Genomic DNA, 21,124 nt, shown 5'->3' with positions numbered 1-21,124 from the left:
TCTCTCCGTCATACGGAGTGACAAATCCCAGTCTCGATCCATATAAAACAATAGATACTTTCGGAGATACCTGTAGTGCACCTTTATAGTCACCCAGTTACGTTGTGACGTTTGATACACCCAAAGCACTCCTACGGCATCCAGGAGTTATACGATCTCATGGTCGAAGGAAGAGATACTTTGACATTGCAAAAACTCTAGCAAACGAACTATACGATCTTGTGCTATGTTTAGGATTGGGTCTTGTCCATCACATCATTATCCTAATGATGTGATCCCGTTATCAATGACATCCAATGTCCATAGCCAGGAAACCATGACTATCTATTGATCAACGAGCTAGTCAACTAGAGGCTTACTAGGGACATGTTGGTGTCTGTTATTCACACATGTATTACGATTTCCGGATAACACAATTATAGCATGAATAAAGACAATTATCATGAACAAAGAAATATAATAATAATGCTTTTATTATTGCCTCTAGGGCATATTTCCAACAGCGCCCACCCCCCTGGGGCGCGCCCCTGCCTCATGGACACCTCGTGGGCCCTCCTGGCTTGTTCTCGACGCCAAACCCTCCTATAAATACAGAAACCCCCGAAACATAACCTAGATCGGGAGTTCCGCCGCCGCAAGCCTCTGTAGCCACCAAAAACCAATCGGGACCCTATTCCGGCACCCTGCCGGAGGGGGGGATCCATCACCGGTGGACATCTTCATCATCCCCTCGCTCCGCATGATGAGGAGGGAGTAGTTCACCCTCGGGGCTGAGGGTATGTACCAGTAGCTATGTGTTTGATCTCTCTCTCTCTCTCTCTCTCTCTCTCTCTCTCTCTCTCTCTCTCGTGTTCTCTCTATGGCACGATCTTGATGTACCGCAAGCTTTGCTACTATAGTTGGATCTTATGATGTTTCTCCCGCTCTACTCTCTTGTAATGGATTGAGTTTTCCCTTTGAAGTTATCTTATTGGATTGAGTCTTTAAGGATTTGAGAACACTTGATGTATGTCTTGCATGTGCTTATCTGTGGTGACAATGGGATATTCACGTGATCTACTTGATGTATGTTTTGGTGATCAACTTGCGGGTTTGGTGAACTTGTGAACTTATGCATAGGGGTTGGCACACGTTTTTTGTCTTGACTCTCCAGTAGAAACTTTGGGGCACTCTTAATTTGAAGTTCTTTGTGTTAGTTGAATAGATGAATCTGAGATTGTGTGATACATACCGTATAAGCATACCCACGAATACTTGAGGTGACATTGGTGTATCTAGGTGACATTAGGGTTTTGGTAGATTTGTATCTTAAGGTGTTATTCTACTACGAACTCTAGGATAGATTGATCGGAAAGAATAGCTTCATGTTATTTTACTACGGACTCTTGAATAGATCGATCAGAAAGGATAACTTTGAGGTGGTTTCGTACCCTACAATAATCTCTTCGTTTGTTCACCGCTATTAGTGACTTTGGAGTGACTCTATGTTGCATGTTGAGGGATAGTTATATGATCCAATTATGTTATTATTGTTGAGAGAACTTGCACTAGTGAAAGTATGAACCCTAGGCCTTGTTTCCTAGCATTGCAATACCGTTTACGCTCACTTTTACCACTTGCTACCTTGTTGTTTTTATATTTTCAGATTACAAAAACCTATATTTACCATCCATATTGCACTTGTATCACCATCTCTTCGCCGAACTAGTGCACATACACAACTTACCATTGTATTGGTTGTGTTGGAGACACAAGAGACTCTTTGTTATTTGGTTGCAGGGTTACTTGAGAGAGACCATCTTCATCCTACGCCTCTCACGATTGATAAACCTTAGGTCATCCACTTGAGGGAAATTTGCTACTGTCCTACAAACCTCTGCACTTGGAGGCCCAACAACGTCTACAAGGAAAAGGTTGTGTAGTAGACATCAGCATGTCACGGAAGGATCAGCCGCGGCATGAGCAAGGCGCAGCCCGCGCCCCAATTCGGCTGTTGTTGGCTTTGGGCGCACCTCGCCCACGGCCAGCACTGCCAGCACCCCTGGCGGCTGCTGAAGATCATCGTGCTTTGGACGCGGCGCGGGCGCCGTATCGCCGCGAAGATCCAGGACGAGGCGAAGATCGCATCGCGGCGCTCCGCAACTATAGGCGTGCCCGCAGACTCTGCTTCAAGTGCGGGAGAGTTGGGGGCAAGGTCACCAATGCACTGACACGGTCCAACTTCACGTGGTTGAGGAACTGTGGGAGATGCTTCAAGCTGAGGAGAATGATCGACACCGACATGAATCCGATTCATAATAAGAGCAACTTATGTCCATATCCAAACTAGCCACAACGGGAGCAACTACACCCCGCACGGTCAGGCTCCTAGGTGAAATCAAAGGGCATGAGGTTCTCATACTTGTGGATTCAGGGAGCTCCCATAGTTTTATCAGCGAGGCAGTGGCAGAGTTGATTGATGAACAGGTGTTGCCAATGGGTCCAGTGTCAGTCAAGACTGCAGATGGTGGTGTGCTTGAATGTTCTGGAATCGTACCACAGTGCAAGTGGCAGACTCAAGGGTACAAGTTCTCCACCAATGTTCGTGTCTAGTCATTGGGTTGCTACGACATGGTGGTAGGAATAGACTGGTTGAGCAGTGTGGACCAATGTTTGTCGAATGGGCAGCCAAGACACTGCAGTTCGATCAGGACAGAGAGCAAATTGTGCTAAAAGGGTTGCAACCACAGGTCAAACAAGTGCAGCAGGCCACCTTGTCGCAGCTCCTGGAGATGGAACAGGGCAACTCAATTGCACATATTGTCATGATTTGTGCAGCAGAACAGCAAGAAGGAAATGAGCCAGTACCTCCAGCGATACAACACATCCTCGATGACTTTCAGTCGGTGTTTGCCGAACCAACCAGCCTGCCCCAGCACAGAGATTGGGATCATGTCATTCCCCTCATTGCAGGTGCAAACCCCATCAACATGCGTCCATACAGGTACACACCAGAGCAAAAAGATGAAATAGAAGCACAAGTCAGAGAGATGCTTCGCCTTGGACTTATTGTACCTAGCAACAATGCCTTTTCTTCTCTAGTGTTACTAGTCAAAAAGAAAGACCAGACGTGGAGGTTCTGTGTAGATTTTCGGCATTTGAATGCAATGACAGTCAAGAGCACTTACCCCATGCCGATCATACACGAGCTGTTGGATGAGATTATTGGGTCCAAATGGTTCTCAAAGCTGGATCTACGTGCATGATACCACCAGATCAGACTGCGCCCAGAAGATGAACATTAAACATCCTTCAAAACTCATTTCGGTCACTATCAGTTTTGGGTGATGCCATATGGACTGGCCTATGCGCCTGGCATGTTCCAAGGGGCATGGAGATTGTGCTCGCTCCCGTGCTGCGCCATGTCGTGCTCGTCTTCATGGAAGACATCTTGGTTCACGCAGAAGAATTGGAAGCCCACAAAAAGTTGTTGGGTCAGGTTCTTGAGCTCCTACATCAGCACGGACTCAAAGCCAAGATGTCCAAATGCACCTTTGCGCAGCGAAAGATCAGTTATTTGGGGCATATTATCAGTGAGCAAGGGGTGGCCACAGACAACACCAAAATCCTGACCGTGCAGCAGTGGCCTGTTCCAACCAATACTAAAGAACTCAGGGGTATTTTGGGTCTAGCTGGATACTACAGAAAGTCTGTGCGCTCCTTTGGCGTGATCAGCAAGCCGCTCACCAATCTGCTCAGGAAGAATACCTTGTTTGTGTGCACACCAGAGGCCAACAAGGCTTTCATCACTCTCAAGCAAGCGCTGATCGAAGCTCCTGTGCTGACCCTGCCCAACTTTCACCAGCAGTTTGTGGTGGAGACGGATGCAAGTGCCACGGGCATCGGAGCTCGGTTTGACTCCTGACGAACATATATTTTTTGTTTTCCTTTTTCCTCTTGCCTTTTCTTTTTTTCCTACATATTGTTTTCTATTTTTCTATTTTATTTTACTTTTCTTTCTTGTTTTATCTTTTTGGATAAGAGCTAAACATAGACTCATCAACACAAATATGATTTATTAACCCATTACCCGCAATTTTTCATGCATTTGTATTACATTTTTTACTATATTTACTAAATGTCTAGAAATTCATTTAATGGATTAAATATAGCAAACGGCTTTTGAAAAGCGCCAAATTTTGACATGAATCATATAATGTAGTATCTTCAATGTAGAAAAAATTTCAAGGCCAACGGTGAAGCAGCAACCGCATTGCCTTCAAACATGGCATGTTCCCTCTCGAAACTATGTATCTTCCTTGGAGATTGTCCGGTTTCTACGCACGAACACTTTTGAGAAAGCTTCTCAAAATTTTACCACAACATGTTGATGACATATGAAGACACGAGGCCAAGTTTCATGCTTTTCAGACTTCGTTTGCATTTTTCACAATATTGTTCAGTTTTTACGCATTCTACATGACCACTTTTGAGAAAGTTTCTCAAACTTTTACCACAACATGTTGATGGCATTTAAAGACATGATGTGAAGTCATGCTTTTCAGACTTCATTTGCATTTTTTGGTTTTAAAAAATAACAAACTCCATGTTCGGGGTCGAGTGTTGGCACCCTCATGTTTGTAGTTCATTTATTCTCCTTGTATAAGGCCAAAATATACTCTCAATAACACAAATACATTTTTTTCAATCCAGTTTGTACAATATTTTTGTGCACTTGCCGTTCAAATTTGAATTATATTCACTAAATGCCTGGAAATGCACTTAATTTCTTAAATATAGCAAACGGATTCCGAAAAGCGCCAAATTTTGACATGAATCATGTAATGGAGCAGCGGTCGCATCACCTTCAAACATGCATTTTTCGGAATTAAAATACCAACAAACTTCATATATGGGGTTGAGTGTTGGCACCCTCATGTCTGTAGTTTCTTTATTTTCATTGTATAAGGCCTAGGTATATACTCGGTAAAAATAATGTACAAAAAATGATACAAGAGAAAGGAGAAGAAAAACACAAAATGGGAAAAAAAATAAAGTGCAAGCCGAGTGTTTTTTTTATCGAGTACTCAGCTTATAGGGCCCGCCGTCATTGAGTCGTCATGTGCGGTGACAATGACCACGTGCCAGTTATTTTGCCGATTCACGCGTGTAAGCCGAGCGTTTTTCATGAAATAAGCCGAGTTCTTTGTGTAAGCTGAGTGTTTTTTGGCAGGACTTGGCATATACTCCCTCCGTCCCATAATGTAAGACGTTTACTTGCATAAGCCGAGTGTTGTTTTGCCGATAATCGGCTTACACTTACATAACCCGAGTACACGATAATTTACGTTCGGCTTACGTCGGCAACATGTGGTTTTTCCTGTAGCGAAACGCGAGATCGTGCTCTGATGCGTCGGTTGATCCCAGACAGCTAAACAAATTCGGCCGGTGCCAATATATCTGTGATTGCTTCCGTACCAGCCACATGCACGACTTGTCCACTCTTGTTTTTTCGCTACGCTAGCTGGAGGGCGCGCATGCAGATGAGAGCGGAGCCGGCCGCGATCGACGGGCACACCTCACCTGCCTCTGCCTGCCCCGAGCTCCCGACACACGCACGATCGTCGATCGACACGCCCCACGCGAACCCGACTAATCAATCATTCGCCACTAATGTCGATTGCCGACTCATATTGTCACGCCTCATCAGTTAGTCAGTTAATCAATCTTCCTAAGGCGACTGAGACTTCGTTCGATGCAATATCCGTGAGATCTTAATTAAGATTCGTGCAAAAGAAAATTGTTCTTTTTTCTTTTGTATGTTATGTCACTTGACTGAGACTTGTTAAATCTCAGTCGACTGAGACCTAGTAACACCCTTGGTTAATTAATAAAGTACTCCTTCCGTTCCTAAATATTTGTCTTTCTAGATATTTCAAATGACTACTACATATGAATGTATGTAGACATATTTTAGAGTGTAGATTCACTCATTTTGCTTCGTATGTAGTCACTTGTTGAAATGCCTAAAAAAACAAGTATTTAGGAACAGAGGGAGTACGTAGGAGTACCTAGCTACGTACCACCAGCTGCTCGATTCTTCTCTTCTTCTCATACCTCCTCGCACCCGGCCCGCAAGCTCTCTAGCTAGCTGGCTGCTTCTCTTTATAAAGGCCATTCCAGAGCTCCGTCTGCCATTCCAGAGCTGCAAGACTGCAAAGGAAATCGCTACCTTTCTGTTAGAAATAATCTTGTCATGATGTATCATGTTTTGTTTTGTCGTTCGGCATGTAGCTTAGGGAGTACCTTGTTAGGGCAAAGCTTCAGTTGTGCGCACGAAGGGGGCGAGATGCCACGGGGCCGTGCTATGCGACGATAGCGACAAGATGCCGACGGTGCCGTGTGATACGGCGATGCCATGAGAAGTGGCATGGCGTGACGGTGTTGGAGCATGACAAGCTATACGTGGTTGAGCCAGATAGTCCGATAATCATAGCTGCATGTAGTTTGCTTGGGCTAATTAGTGGCCTGGTCGCTAGAGTGATTCTAGGAGAGGAAGACCAGGTTAGCTGTTGGTACCAAGGTTAGTGCATGAGTTAGTTAGTGCATGTGCAAGTGTTAGCCGAGTTAAGTGTGATGGCTGGTGTGAGTGCATGCGTGCATGGAGGTAGTGGGCATGAGTAGTGCCTAGAGACTTGGAGTTAGTGGCCAGATGTGGCTGCCGAGTGGTGCGTGATGGTTAGCTCCCTGTGTATACTGGTAAATTGCACGTGCCTTGCACGTAATAAATATAGGGTCTATCTAGGATACATCTATTTTTTACAAAAATTTCCCTAGATTATAATGAAACTTCACCTACAGTACAAAGGATCTTGAAAGTAATAGAAACTACAAATATGTCCTCTGACCACTCCCACCACCTGCACGGGCTGAGGGCGCGCCGCCGCGACCTCCACCTCTCCACGTGAATCGGTCCGACCTTGAATCCGGTTGTCTTGAATGCGGAGGGGAAGCCTTCGAGCCAAGTCCCCGGAGGGCCAGCACACCGGTAAGGAAACCGTCGCCAGTTAAAATCCACTTCAATCTTAAAACCACGAACCAAGCATGTACCTGATACCACGCCCCATAGACTGACAGAGCACCACAACAGCACCTTCAGGAACTCCACATCAAGCCATGACAATCGTCACCATGGTGAAGAAAGACCAGGAGCATAAAAGGCTCCACAGCAAGGTCCGTCCTTTGCCTTTGCCGCAAGAACCGCAATAGGAGCACGAACACTCGCCAGATCGACGGATCCGGGAGCACACAACGTCGGAAGCTCCTCAGCTATTCCATATATGGTGTCGCAGCGATAGGGAAGAAGCTCCGGCCACCTTATTCCACGCCGCCGCCGCCGCCACCACCATCCTAGCCGCGACGCTCGGGAGCCCTACCCTACTATCTACATACCTCAGGCATAGATCCGAGGCCCCTCCATGCTCCTGCCGCCACAACGACATCCCAAGAGGGATGGGACCGGCAATCCGACCATCAACTGGTCTTCGCGTAAAATCAATGGCATAAGACTTAAATGTGCCAAACTTAGGGCACATCTAAATGAGCTTAACTAAACCTACCGATTAAATATATTATTTATCAATGTATCTCCAAAATGTGTCCTAAAAAGCCCACATATTGGAGATGGAGCAAATTCCAAGGTTAAAAATGCGAATTTAAATTTATCGTAAAATTAGCCTATCAAGACATTTTAAAATTTCTAGCAAAATAAAAAATATGCGTGGACCTCTCACATTTATTTAGTACAATTTATACCTTTTATGGGCTAAATGTTAAGTATATGCATTTCTTCCCATGTAATAAAAAACAACTATGAGCATTATATTCCTAACAAAATATTACCTTTGAGACCAGGTTTATTTTCGTCGGAAGCCTGAACGGCGTACATGGGCGGCTGACTCGAGATGCACGTCAATACCCTATCCAGAACATTCTCTCTTCTGCAGTCTTCTACACACTTAACCACTCCTTTCAGCTGTGTTAAGATCCAAATGGATCATTCTTCTCCGTGCGTGCTAGAGGTGTATCCGTCAGCTCATGATGCTATATTTTGTGTTAGCGCTTCGGCCACCACGGCCCAAGACTCCATGGGACCATGCAACTCTTGGTCGCCGGATGCGCTCCCCTGAGTCATGCGGCCGGTCGCAGCCGGCGGATTGCGTTGCTTGTTGGACACTGGGTGGAGGAAGCGATCCATTTTGTAGCTTTAGGTGGAGCTTGCTTGATGAATCTAGATGTTTTTTTTTCCTAGATCGATGTTTCTCGCATTATGAAATATTCTCTTATTCTTTCCTCATTTCCCTTGCCACCTGCGTTGTGTTTTTTTAAATGATGACTCGTCTTCGTCAAACTTGTCGTTCTTCTCTGCTCTCTTTGGTTGATGCTTATTATCTTGCTGTTTTAGCTGCAATGAGCGAAGATCTGGCAAGCTAGCTGCATGCATGAATAAGGAGGCGTGTAGAAGATTGTTACATATACCTTTTTTTTTCATTTGGAATGTGCGCTGATGTCCTTGTTTGGTGTCATTCTGGGAATCAAGAAGAGATTCCCAGAATATGGGCATGAGTGCCCATCCACGTGGGGTAATCCTGCACAACTCAGGAGATGATCCAACGGCCTGCAACGCTTGGATTGGCCATTTATCAACCGTCGGATGCAGCAAATCGGACGGCTATTATTCAAACTTATTCACACACTATATAGTGGTAAAGATAAAGATATAAGTTCAGCCAATGAATGAGAAAAGTAAGGCCGTGAGGGCTGAGTAAGAGAAAATGTAGTCTTTGTGTGCACCAAGGAAGAGTGTTCTGGGCAAAGCCTCATTGGGTTTCTTCCTTGGCTGTGTGCATGTGTGTTTTCTCAGTTTCACCATGTGTGCGTGTTCTTAACAGAAACAAAAGAGAGTTGAGCTGTGAGAGGCAGCAAGAGGTAGAAGAAGAAGCGGCCCTGCAAGGAGGCGGCGGGCGCCGCGAGGAGAGGCGGCGCCAACACTTTCTACCTCACATATTCTTCGCCAACCATCCAAACCAGTTGATTAATGGGGTTCCTGGCGGCCGAGGTGCCTAGGCTGCTGCTCAACCTCCTCTTCCTGCTCGACCACCTCCGACGCCTCTCCTCCTGGCTGCTCCGCCTTGTCGGCATCGGCATACACGACAACCTGAGCCTCACCTTCGACTACCCCACCGCCTCTGACTTCGCCGACCATCACTACCACCACCACCACCATCACCATGGCCTTGAGCTGGAGCTGGAGAAGCATTCCCCGGTCGTGCGCTTCAACACGCTCTCCAGCGTCGAAGACGGCACGCTGCTGCTGCCGGAGAGCTGCGCGGTGTGCCTCGGCGACTTCCACAGCGCCGCGTGTGTGCGCAGGCCGCAGGGGTGCCAGCACGTGTTCCACCGTGCCTGCCTCGACCGCTGGGCCGCCCACGGCCACAGCACCTGTCCGCTCTGTCGGGCGCTGCTCCTACCGCCCTTCCTCATGCCGCTCCCGCTCCCGGCGTCGTGATTCTAGCCGGGTGTTGTTTGCACAATCCGGCGACTGCCATAGGTGAATCCTGACGAGGGTCTTCTGAATTTGTCGCCTGCGGTTGGGTTTCTATGGAAACCAACCCAACCACAGCACTGGGCCAAGGAGGCCATGGCGGTGAGCTGTTGAAATATTTTTCCGATTGGCCCCTCCTTTGGAGAGATTCTCACAATAAAGACCCCAGGGATGGGGATTAGTTCCTTGTTCAAGTTTCAGTTAATTTGGATTTCACTCAAGTAAAAAATCCATACACCAAGAAGAAGAAGTGGACATATGTACATCAGGAAATAGATTAGGTGAAGTAGATCACTGTTCAAGAATTCCTCTGATTATTCAGTTAAAGGGCCAATGTTAATCGCTACTCATAGGGTGGCCGACTCGTATAACACCTATTTGTCGCGTTAACTTGTCAGGCCGATTAAATGGCATGTTAGACCGTCAAATTGGTTGTTAGGCCGGTTAATCTTTGCTTGCCCGTTAACTTGTTGGCAACCAAAACCCGTTTATTTGGCCCGTAACCCTCCCAGACTCCCAGTCCCCTCCCTCTCCTAAATAGCGAGGGTTTGGCCCTCCTCCCGCTCCTCTCATCTCCTCATGTCCTAGATGGCGTGGGCAGGTCCTCCTTGGCACATCGTCACTTCCCCTCCTCCCTCTGTGTGCTGCTACTTCCCCTCCTCCTTTCTGACCATCCACCTCCGGCAACCGACGCGTTCAGACGCCCCGCGCGACTGCTGACACCTTCCTTCTGCACATCGCAGTCGTCGCGCAGCCGCCATCTCTCAGAGATGCAACAAAAAAATGTTTCGATGCCGGGGACGACGAGGCGGATCATGTCTTGGTAGGTATGCGGCAAGCATCATCGGCAAAAAAATGTTGTTGTATACATGTTTGTTGATGATTTTCGACACCCATATGGATGTTTGTTGATGTTTGTTGTTGTATACATGTTCATGGTCTGTTGAGAAAAGAAAGCAGTGCCATTTACATCATATTTTCATTGTAGATTTTTTTATATCATTCAAGTTCCATTATCTCCGTTTTTCCCCATTGGGTTTATTCCACCGATTAATGGTCAGCAGATTAATCTAGTTAATAGGCCGATTCACCGATTAATCGTTACTCCCAAGCCGAGCGAGCAGTTACCAGTTAAACATTTCCTCAACATTGAAGTACATAGAGGGGTGAATTTGAATATATGCACGGGTACTTGACAAGATTTTTTTTTCCTGTACTAGCTTTTAGTCTAACTTTCTGTCTTGCTAAGATTTTAGCAATATCATGTCTTTTTTTCATCTTTTATAGTGCTTCGCAGGGGTTTTGGAAATAATTCATGTTTACAGTTTAGCAGATATATTGTGCATTAACGTCTTGGAAATGCATTTTGATTCGACTGGATTACCTTAATTTTCGTCTATGCTAAACCTAACGTCTAAACACTGGTGATATGCTTGCCGCATACCTACCAAGACATGCAATTTTGGTTCTTGTGTGTACAATAATTCGTCCACTAATATCTGCTTCTTAGAGGGGGGTTTCATTTTGAAAGGGGACAACTTTTATTCCACCATGTATTTGTTACTCATCTGCTAATATAAAAATAATTTTGTTACATGAAAATGTGTGGACCAAACTATTAACTGGGCTAATACTCAAGTAAGAGATGAAATCCAATCGAAATCTTAGACGTGTGCACCGTAGAATCCTCTAGCAAGATATTATAGATAATAAAACAACCACAAACGCATCTATACACACTATAATACATGTACAATGTCTAGCACACCACGTGTGCAAGCCATGCGAACTACATCTTTTGTTATATCTAAATAAATTGAACAAATTACTCCACTGATGGATGCATGTGATTTTGTCTGTATTGTGCTTTATTTAGATTTGGATCAACCAGATTTATTTCATAAAACATCCTAAACTACAATATGAAAAATTAACATAATTTCCAATAAAAATAACATCTTACTCTTCTTGTGGCATTTATAAAGATAGAAGTGTGTGTATGCCAATAATTTTTAAAAAAATATCACCAATGCAGATATGTGGTAAGTACTGTAAAACATAACGTAAATACTAATCCAATTTCATGATAATAAGGTGTAAAAATAAAAAAGTTTAGTATAAATATATAATTATGAAGTCCTACTTAATGCAGAGGCTTGGTCTGGTCGGGCCAGCCCAGCAGAGCTCTCGCGCTTCGGCCAATGTCGATCTCGAAGCATATACTCCGACTAAACCCATCTTGTCATATCGGGACTGCATGGATGCCTAGTCGAGCGTCGAAGCATGACACGCAATATGTCAGGCCGTCGTCGGGTCTTACTGTGTCGGTTCACCATCAGTTTCTATCGTTAGTCCATCACCGCAAGCTGGATATTATGCCGATTATCTAGGTTGCAGTTGACAGAGAGGAGAATCTACCGGCAACTGTAGCAGCTACTAACGAAGGAGGATATATATGCGAATAAGTGGTGGATTCTTGAGCGCTCGTTCGGTTGGTGGACGCCGCGGATGCTGCGAATGTCGACATTGCCTAACTAAATTTATTATTTTATACTGTATTTTGCATCATGTGTGGAGACTAGATAAGGGGAGAGATAGAGTTAGTGGTGAGGACATGTTGTGATTTTTTGTGTTAGTTTTGACTATCTTGCATCTGTTCATTTATTAATTTTTATCGGGTCGTGTTCGTGTCAGGTCGTGCCTGTGCCTACTCATATAATCGTGTTGTGTCATGCCCATTTTCTCGGCCAAACACGGCCTAGGACCTCGGTCCTTTGGTCGTGCAGGCCCGGTTCATCATACTTTGGGTCGTGTCGTGCCATGGGTCGTGCCTCATTTTAGACCTTGTGACATGCCAAAAAAGCTTGGTTCAAGTCTCAACATTAGTCCTACTAGATGGTTGTCTGGATAGACAAGTGACTTCTCATCTGGCATAATGGTAGTGACTCATAGTAGAATGTGCCAACGCCCAAATATGCATCAACGAACCTTAACAATGGGACATATGCAACATTATTTTTCTTCACTATATATGTTGCTGAGCTAAGGCAAGTACTTGTCATCCTTCTTGGTAGCTCGACATCTCATCTTAACCCAAGTCGCATGGTCATGTTTTCCAAATTTGATCAATCAAGAGCACCAAGAGAATATCTCTCAGAGCGGCAAATCCTATCTTGGCCGACCATGTCTCACGACATATTTTGCGACTAAACCAAAAGCTACCATTATAACTATATAGTTACAGAGTAGCATTTAATAAACACTAAGTCGGTCCACATCCCGATTTCGTGCGAAAACCTCAAGTCTAGGATACGACATATACATTGTACCTGAAACTAATACATGACAATATCTTTGCATCTCAAAGTGGGGCCATCCGACTCAGGTGATTCACATCCCGAGCTCGGGGTTAGCATTTCTAGGTCCATAACTTATGAAACATAGTCATCAATCGAATCGTATACTAGTGAGAGTATATATATCCACATAATCTTATCAACTAGGGACCATTAATAGTCTCACATGCGAAATACTTTTTTAAGCTCCTTCTGTTCTACTCCCTCCGTTCCTAAATATTTGTCTTTCTACAGATTTCAACAAGTGACTATATACGGATGTATATAGACATACACTACTAGGGAAAAGCCTAGCAGCAGCGCGGGTTTTGGGCCTATTAGTAGCGCGGGGGCCGGCGCTACTAATAAGGCGCTACAGCTAACGTATAGCAGTAGCGCGGGTGCAACCCGCGCTACTACTACGTCCTTAGTAGTAGCGTGGGTAAAAACCCGCGCTACTACTACCAGCGCGGGTTTTTTTTTAATTTTTTTGAAAAAATATTTTGTTTTTTCCCTAATTTTCAAATTTCTGAATTATTTTAACCTCAAATCTCTAATCACCCCTCATCGCTGCTCAATTTAATCTCTAATCACCCCTCATCATTCCAAATCATCTAACTTCCCGGACGGTCACCCATCCTCTCACTACTCCAGCCTGAGCACGCTTAACTTCCGGGTTCTATTCTCCCTCGTTTCCAAGTCTGCACTTGTTGTTTTCCTGACAATAGTAAGATGTCAATCCTATTAACCTCAGGAATTTAGCTTGAGCATGAAGTCACACATTTCACTATTTGAGCTTGAAACTATTGTTCTAAAATATTAGTAACACTAATATTTCTTGAATAATTAGTTTGACCATAGTTTGGCCATTTGACCAGATTTGACCAAAATTCAAAAAAACTAAAATAATTATTTAGTAACACTAATATTCTGGAATAATTAGTTTGACCATTGTTTGACCAGAGTTTGACCACACAGTTTGAAATTTTTTTTTTCGATTTTTTCCACTCTAGATCTTAAAAGCCCCGTAACTTTTTTTCTGTTAGGTTTTTGAGGATTTTGAAAATGTTTAACGGGGTTCCCCCGATTAAATTTGGGTGTAACTTTTCGAGTAGATGATTTTTCATATAAAAAACTTTTTCATCCGAGTTAGTATGCAAAAGTTATGCCCATTTTTACAAATTCTCGAGAGATTTTGCAAATAAATCAAAATTCATATTTGCAAATTTTCCCAACAACTAGACCACATATCACATGGGAAACTTATTTTCTTTTATTTTTTTGACATTTTCATCTTTTTTTTTTGAAAACTGAAAAGGCGATCCACTGGGGGGGGGGGTAGAGCTTGAAAATGGGACCTTTAGTAGTAGCGCGGTTTTTTACCCCCTCGCTACTACTATGGCACCACTTAGTAGTAGCGAGGGCTAAAAACCAACACTACTAGTATCAAACTTAGTAGTAGCGAGGTTTTAAAAACCCGCGCTACTACTATGGCATGTCCCGGGGGGCACGGTAGAGACTGCTTAGCAGTAGCGAGGGTTAAAAACCCGCGCTGCTGCTATCAACTTAGTAGTAGCGAGGTTTAAAAACCTGCGCTACTGGTAAGTAGCAGTAGCGAGTGTTTTTAACCCTCGCTACTAGTAACTTTCTGTGTATAGGCTTTTCCCTAGTAGTGATATTTTAGAGTGTAGATTCACTCATTTTGCTCCATATGTAGTCACTTGTTGAAATGTCTAGAAAGACAAATATTTACGAACGGAGGGAGTAGAATATAAGGTGTAGCATTTGTTTTATGAAAGTCAAACATATGTACATTTGACAAAGAATATAGAATGAAATATGATAATCCATAATATAAAATAAATTAAATATGAAAATACTTTTCTAATGGATCCAATGATACAAATGTGGTATTATATATATTAATCTTTTTTTTCTAAAAAATTGGTCAATGGCTTGTAAATCTTTATTATGTTTAATATGCCTTGTACTTTTTAGGAACCTTTATAATAGATATGGGTCCTTTTTTGCAAAAAAAAAAGAAAAGAAGAAGAAAACTTCGTGGTAGATATGCATGTGTTTCTGCTACTACATGTTGTAACACGCGCACCAGCATGATATCCCGGATTGACGTGTGCGCCGGCTGTTTGATTATTTGTGAATTAATCATATGGAAAGTTGCTCATATATTCAACAGATTAATAGTAGTTTTAGAGCGTTGTTATTGATAATAGAACAGAGTTGGTCATTCTCTTGGAAACTTTACTAGATCGGCGAATGCACGGTTGTCTCGTTAGGTTCGGTCCATCCTGGGCTAGATGAGGCCCACCAAGATTGTAGCTCTACGCATGTAATGTATTCCCATTCCTCAAAAAAAAAAAGTAATGTATTCCCTTAACCCTGAAAATGTTGTACAACACAGTAAACCAAAAGAAACTGCTAGTATATATACATTATGCAAATGATTTCATATGAAAATGATTCCGCATATCAGGTTGATATGGCTGAGTATTACTTTTACCTCTTTGTTTTACAGTCATATACTTACCGCTTATCAACCTTTTTTCCTTCACTTTTTCTACGTTAAAAACGGGTTTAGACAAATTTGCACACCATCATTCGAAATGGTTGTAACCCACTATCAACCAATTTTTGTTTACCTTCACATCTTACCTGCTTGTTAAAACTAACTTACATCAACTGTTTTTTCTTGTGAATAAACCCTTTTCTCTTTCGCTCCGTGCGAATTATCAGAACAAATTTGCACCTCTTTGTTGCAATAAAAGGAAAAAAGAACATCCCTGCAGGAAATATGCTTCCATTGCGACTCTGAACAACGTTAAAAGACAGGCATATTGCAGCAGTAGCATCTTTCTTTCCCTTACGAATTTAACTATGCTACAAGATAGTATCTGACGTTGTATGCAGTCCGCATAATATCAGTATAAGCTAAACACTAGTGCCAGGCCTACCGAAGCTGCTCATCCAAAAATCTAGACACAGTTTCCTCTGCTTACCCCAACATCTCGACTCCAGGTCGTAACCACGCTTACGGATCAACTGCAAACTACGCACCAACTGCATGCTCGACAATGAATTCTTGTTTCTGTCAACGTGAAATGAGCAAGAAAGAAGGCGTCGCAAACTACTCTGGAGCGCAGCCACTAGCATGCGAAGTTTGACTGCTCTTGAATTTCACCAACTGTAGAGAGAGCAAGGCATCAGGTGTTATTTACCCGTATGTAGATAGACACTATAACAGTTCACAAGATAGATTCAGAGCATGATTCCATACCAGGAAGTTCAACAGCAAAGTTAGCTTGGGCATCAGCATCCGCATTGAATTCCTGCGTAACAGAGACAGAACCAAATAAGTGAAAACGTCACAAGATTTAGCTGTTCAACTTCAGTCATTTCATTAAGAGAGAGTAATACAAAGGGCAAGGCAAGGGCAGTCCCTCCCAAACACACACAAACCACACCCAGCGGACAAAAAGATTTACAAACGCGCCACAAACACAAGAGGATAAGAATAAGCCTGCCTCCCCGAGACCAACTAAGATTCGGGGGCGAGCGACCTAAGAAGGAACAAGGGAGCAAAAATGGTCTTGTTTTTTGACAAAAACAGAAGTAAAACTAGCACCAATCCATGCCACCTGGTATCTTTTTTTCAAGGCATTCAGTCAGGTGTAGGCTTTGTACAAGAGCACAAGTATGTAATATGTTTGCCAAGCATTCATATAGCAGATCCCCAAGCTGGCTGATACAAGTAAGTTTGAACCATATCAGATGGCACTGAAAAGATATGATACCTACCCTCAAAACATGGTTGATTTGAAACTGAAGAAAATTTCCCTTCAGTTCCTTAACTCTCTTGCACAAGTCAGCCATATTATCGTTCCTAACACGCCAGAGATCTTGGACCTGCTCCAGAAAGTTCAGTGTGTTACTTATGTTAAGAAAATAATAAATTGGAAGCTAGTAAAGCTTCCAGCTACTGCAGAAACTCTTCAAAGAGCTCTGATGAGTTTCGCATGATTTTGTATGCCCTAACAATCAAGGCCCTAATCCAACCATCCATTGCCCAAATAAAATAATAGACCGTGGGCCTGTGGGGCACCTTAACCTGTAAACGTGTTAACTGATGTAGCATTAAACTTCCCCTTGGCGAGGATAATGAACTGAGGACCATGATGATCAAATCAAATTAAAGGAGAAACATACAAAATAAAAACGAAAGCCATTTGATCTCTTTTAGTTTGACCACGAGTCTATTATTTTGGTGGACTGCAACGAGTGAGCACAAACTGCACATCAAGCGGTTATCTAGTGACGGTTTCATGGTAGAACAGGAAGGCTGCAAAGTAGCGAAGGTACAACAACAGACCTGGTTACAGACAAGCTTAGAATCGCCTTGAGCACGAACATACTTGAATCCCTTCTTAGCAGCATATCTCAACCCCAGGAGCAGTGCACGATATTCAGCAGCGTTATTCGTTGCAATACCCAAACCCTCACGTAGTTGAGCAATCTTCAGTTATAGAAGAACATAGTCATCATCAGCTAGTCATGGCAACTAAACACTAAGAAAACAAACCGGCACAGTAACAGTTGGTGTACATACCACAGATCCATCCGACCGCCTTACTACTACACCGGCACCTGATTTCCCGGGATTTCCTTTGCAAGCACCGTCAAATTCAAGAATGCAGGATAGCTGTAAAGATGAGGTTCAGTGATGAGAATAAGTCAACATTTCCTCAGTGAAGATAAGTTGCAAATATGCATATTAATATCAAAATCATAATGAAAAAATAAAACAGAGAAAGAGGGCTTGTTAGTAGTTAGAACCTAAATTGCACGGATATGGCAGGAAAACGACATATTGGGAGTTAGATACCAGCTGATACGCATCCCGTATGTATCCTCCGATTTTCTATTGTGCAAAAAATTAAACTAATTCGGATACCGGTGGATACCCCCCGATACTAGTCAGACATGGGAAAATCCTAACCCATCTATCTATACCCACAACAACCCCCTCCTTTTTCTCGCCTAATTCTGCCCCCATCCCGACCTGAGCTCCATGCCGCCGCTATACAGCACACATGCGAGGAAGGCCGGCTGCCGCTGGTCCGTCACTGCTCCCGCCCCTGTTCTGAGCGCCACCGCACCGGAGAAGGAGAGCTCCAGGCCGCTGGTGTTCCGTCATTTGATCTGAGCGCCACCCGATCTGTGCGCCGCCGCAGCTCCCTCCAGTGGCCAGGCCTGTTTTCCCTTGCCCCCCTCTTTTCGGGGTGCTGCACTCCACTTATTTCTTCTCCTCTTAAGGTCACCAATGGCTAGCACCACTAGAGGTTCTGGTTCTGGAATTTGAACTGGAAGCTCAAACTCAAATGCAGGCAGTGGAGGAGTCAGTGCAGTCCAAATGCTGAATGATGCTCGTGTGATTCATCCAAATGAAGATGTGAAGTCGCCACTGTGGAGGTATGCTCAGAAGATCAAGAAGACCAGATGAGGCCAAGGAGGGAATACAAAGCTTGAATGTAGAATATGTAACTGTGAAATTAATGGGAGGTACTCAAGAGTGAAAGCACATCTCTTCAAGTGGTCAAATTATGGTGTCAAGCCATGTCCGAAGGTGAATGTTGATGGTCTAATTTAGCTCAAAGATGAACAAGACAGGGCTGATGCAATGGCTCCTAACATGCCTATCGATACTCCACTGCCAACCGATGGCATTAGTAGGAGGAAGAGAAGGGGGTCATCGGCTATTGAAGCAAGCTTCAATCTAGAAACTCGCAGCAAGCTTGATGCTTTGACTGCTAGGCTGTTCTATATTGCACATGTTGCGGTGTCCGTATCCCCATATCTGCGTTTTTTTAAACTAGCATATCACAGTATCGTAGTGTCTGTAACTGTATCACCGTATTCATGCAGTTTAGGTTACAACATGGTATCCATACTCACATGACTATCAGGTAATGGCTCCTGTTCAGCGACTTTGGGATGCTTCTTTGATGGTCCGGTTTCCTTCAGCAAAAAAATATTGGTGTGAGTACATGAGATGTGAAAACTTTTTGACAAGCATTTTATTCACGCTTAGCTTGGAGTGAGAAAAAGATCTCTACTCACCGTCTCCTGTGGCCTTTTCAAAGTAGAGGTTCCATCAGGTTGCTGAAACGAAAGGTGACACAATAAAAACATATGAGAGTTTATGGGCAAATGCGCTAGTAATGCAACCACCTTTGAGGATATAACAGAAAGATCAGCTCAACTGTCAAGGTAGCTTTGGACCTATGTGCCAGAGAAACTAATGCCCTGGAATTATGGGCTATCATTGGCATATATAGTATATAGAGATCACAAAATTAAATTTTAGTGGTGACCCTTTCTATCAAGATTAATACCATGCCTATACAACCAACAAGCACATAAAACACAAGTCTGGCTATAAGTCGTAACGTCAATGCCGCCACACATTGCGAAGCGTTTGTAAAATACAGTAGAACACAGAGCATATGGCAGCTTCCATAGGTAAGCGGAAAGGGATTAATAAATCTATACTATACTGGCATGTTACAGACATAATATCAGGGAAAATAATTGGAAACTACAATTACACAACAAATTTGTACCTGGAAAGGGCAGGGAGCCAGATCATCAAACAATTCATCTCTTGCATCTGCTGCATTAATGGAATACAGAGCATTTTTTAACCCGCGCGCAGCGAGATACTCCTCGGTGTCTTTACGCAGAGAATAGCCCTTGTAAACAGTCACAGAAGGATCGCAGACCTACCAAGATAATTTTCACATAAGAAATATCTGTTGAAATGGTAATAATAAGTTTTGTTTTTCATTGAGTATCGCCTTATCAGTAACAGACAGATGAACTTTGCAGCAACACAAGAAAGAACACAGCGGTTTTAGCAATCCTATGAGATGCAGTGTCTAGCGCAACAATGATATTAGCATCCTATGAGATGCATGGATACAGCTCAGGATTTATGTGAAGTGTTACGTTATCCATTCTTTCTTATTCCAGTAAGCATTTAGCGGTACAGTTATCAAGTGTACATATGTCTTCTTAGGATGCTACATTCACTGACAATTTGGCAGGTGAGCAGGTGTTAAACATTTTCTTCAAGGGAGACAATGAATGCAGATAATTGTCACAATAATACACTGAATGCTCAGTGTAACAAGTTGGGAAGGAGGAGGTAAAACAAAGAGTAAAAGAAACAAAACTCATTACCGAATTGCTGACTTGAGCTTGGCAGTCAGCAAGGTTCTTGTAGATGCCGATGACATCCCCCTTGCGGACGACATAGAACGGGTCGCCGCCGGCAGAGTCCATCGGCGGCGGCGTGGCCTTCTTCGCGGCGGATCTCTTGGTGGAGCGCTTGGACGAGGAGGAAGAGAAGAAGCGCCCAGCGAGGCCAAGGGCAACGGGCGGCAGGGGAGGCCCGAGGGGCAAGTAGCGCAGAGTGTGCTGGTGGTGGTGGCGGATGCCGGTCAGAGTCAGGGTGCCGGCCACGGCGTGCCTCCACGCCGCTCTGGAAATCCCACAGAGAGAAGAAGAAGAATAGCAACTCCTCATCGACAGCTGCTAACACGAAATGAGAGGATACCCAAAATAGCAGTAGCGAGAACGAAAAGCTTCAACATACAGTTGGCTCCGTGTTGATCGACGAACCGGCCAGTTCAGCTGAAACCGGCTCGCAGATCGGCGAACACCTGGCTAAGAATCTGCACAATAATACACAGACAGAACAATCAGCTTGCTGCACGCCAGAGGCAGAGGGGATTTATTCAGAAGAGAAATATAAGTGCCCAGAGAGCCACACACATTAAATTGTTTGCAGCAGCTGTAACATGGAATCAATAAAAATGAGGTATGGACATGAACAACAGGATAAATGAGATAACTGAAGTTTGCAGGTTCCTTGCTGGTCTCCCAACACGGGCATTGGTTCATCCAACAGCATGAATCACAAATTGCTTGAATCAAACATGCTAGAACAACAAGTAGTTGCTGGTCCAGTGAACTCTAGAGGGGTTGTTTCTCATGAACATATACTTGCTGGAACAAATCACAAACAGACACCATGCAGGGCAGGATACGCAGAGAGCTGGAGAAGCAGGGCGTGGGCGGCTGCGGCGGTCGCGTCGGGGAGGGGGTTGCTGGGAAGCGCATGGGACGC

At 43.9% G+C, this 21,124-nt stretch overlaps 2 protein-coding genes across 3 annotated transcripts; one reads left to right on the top strand and one right to left on the bottom strand.

Moving 5' to 3' along the window:
* Positions 1-9,076: 9,076 nt before the first annotated feature.
* LOC119288227 (RING-H2 finger protein ATL39-like) lies at positions 9,077-9,547 on the top strand. The gene has a single exon (XM_037567864.1). It carries the CDS (start codon positions 9,077-9,079, stop codon positions 9,545-9,547), a length of 471 nt encoding a protein of 156 aa, XP_037423761.1.
* A 6,169-nt stretch (positions 9,548-15,716) lies between these two features.
* Positions 15,717-20,673, bottom strand: LOC119288226. Of its 2 annotated transcripts, none has more exons than XM_037567862.1 (10): positions 20,591-20,673; positions 20,176-20,476; positions 19,557-19,715; positions 19,054-19,095; positions 18,889-18,951; positions 17,543-17,635; positions 17,306-17,449; positions 16,735-16,842; positions 16,214-16,265; positions 15,717-16,120 (listed from the first exon to the last, which is right to left on the bottom strand). In XM_037567862.1, the coding sequence occupies exons 2-10, from the start codon at positions 20,275-20,277 to the stop codon at positions 16,083-16,085; spliced, it is 801 nt and encodes a 266-aa protein (XP_037423759.1). In that variant the 5' UTR covers positions 20,278-20,476; positions 20,591-20,673; the 3' UTR covers positions 15,717-16,082. The 2 variants fall into 2 exon arrangements, with proteins under 2 accessions (XP_037423759.1, XP_037423758.1); XM_037567861.1 differs by having other exon boundaries at positions 20,176-20,526; positions 20,591-20,667.
* Positions 20,674-21,124: the final 451 nt, after the last annotated feature.

Source organism: Triticum dicoccoides, chromosome 4A (assembly GCF_002162155.2).
Source record: "Triticum dicoccoides isolate Atlit2015 ecotype Zavitan chromosome 4A, WEW_v2.0, whole genome shotgun sequence".
Classification (NCBI taxonomy): Eukaryota; Viridiplantae; Streptophyta; class Magnoliopsida; order Poales; family Poaceae; genus Triticum; species Triticum dicoccoides.
The sequence above is the reverse complement of the archived record's forward strand: the minus strand, read 5'-3'. Positions and strand labels throughout refer to the sequence as shown.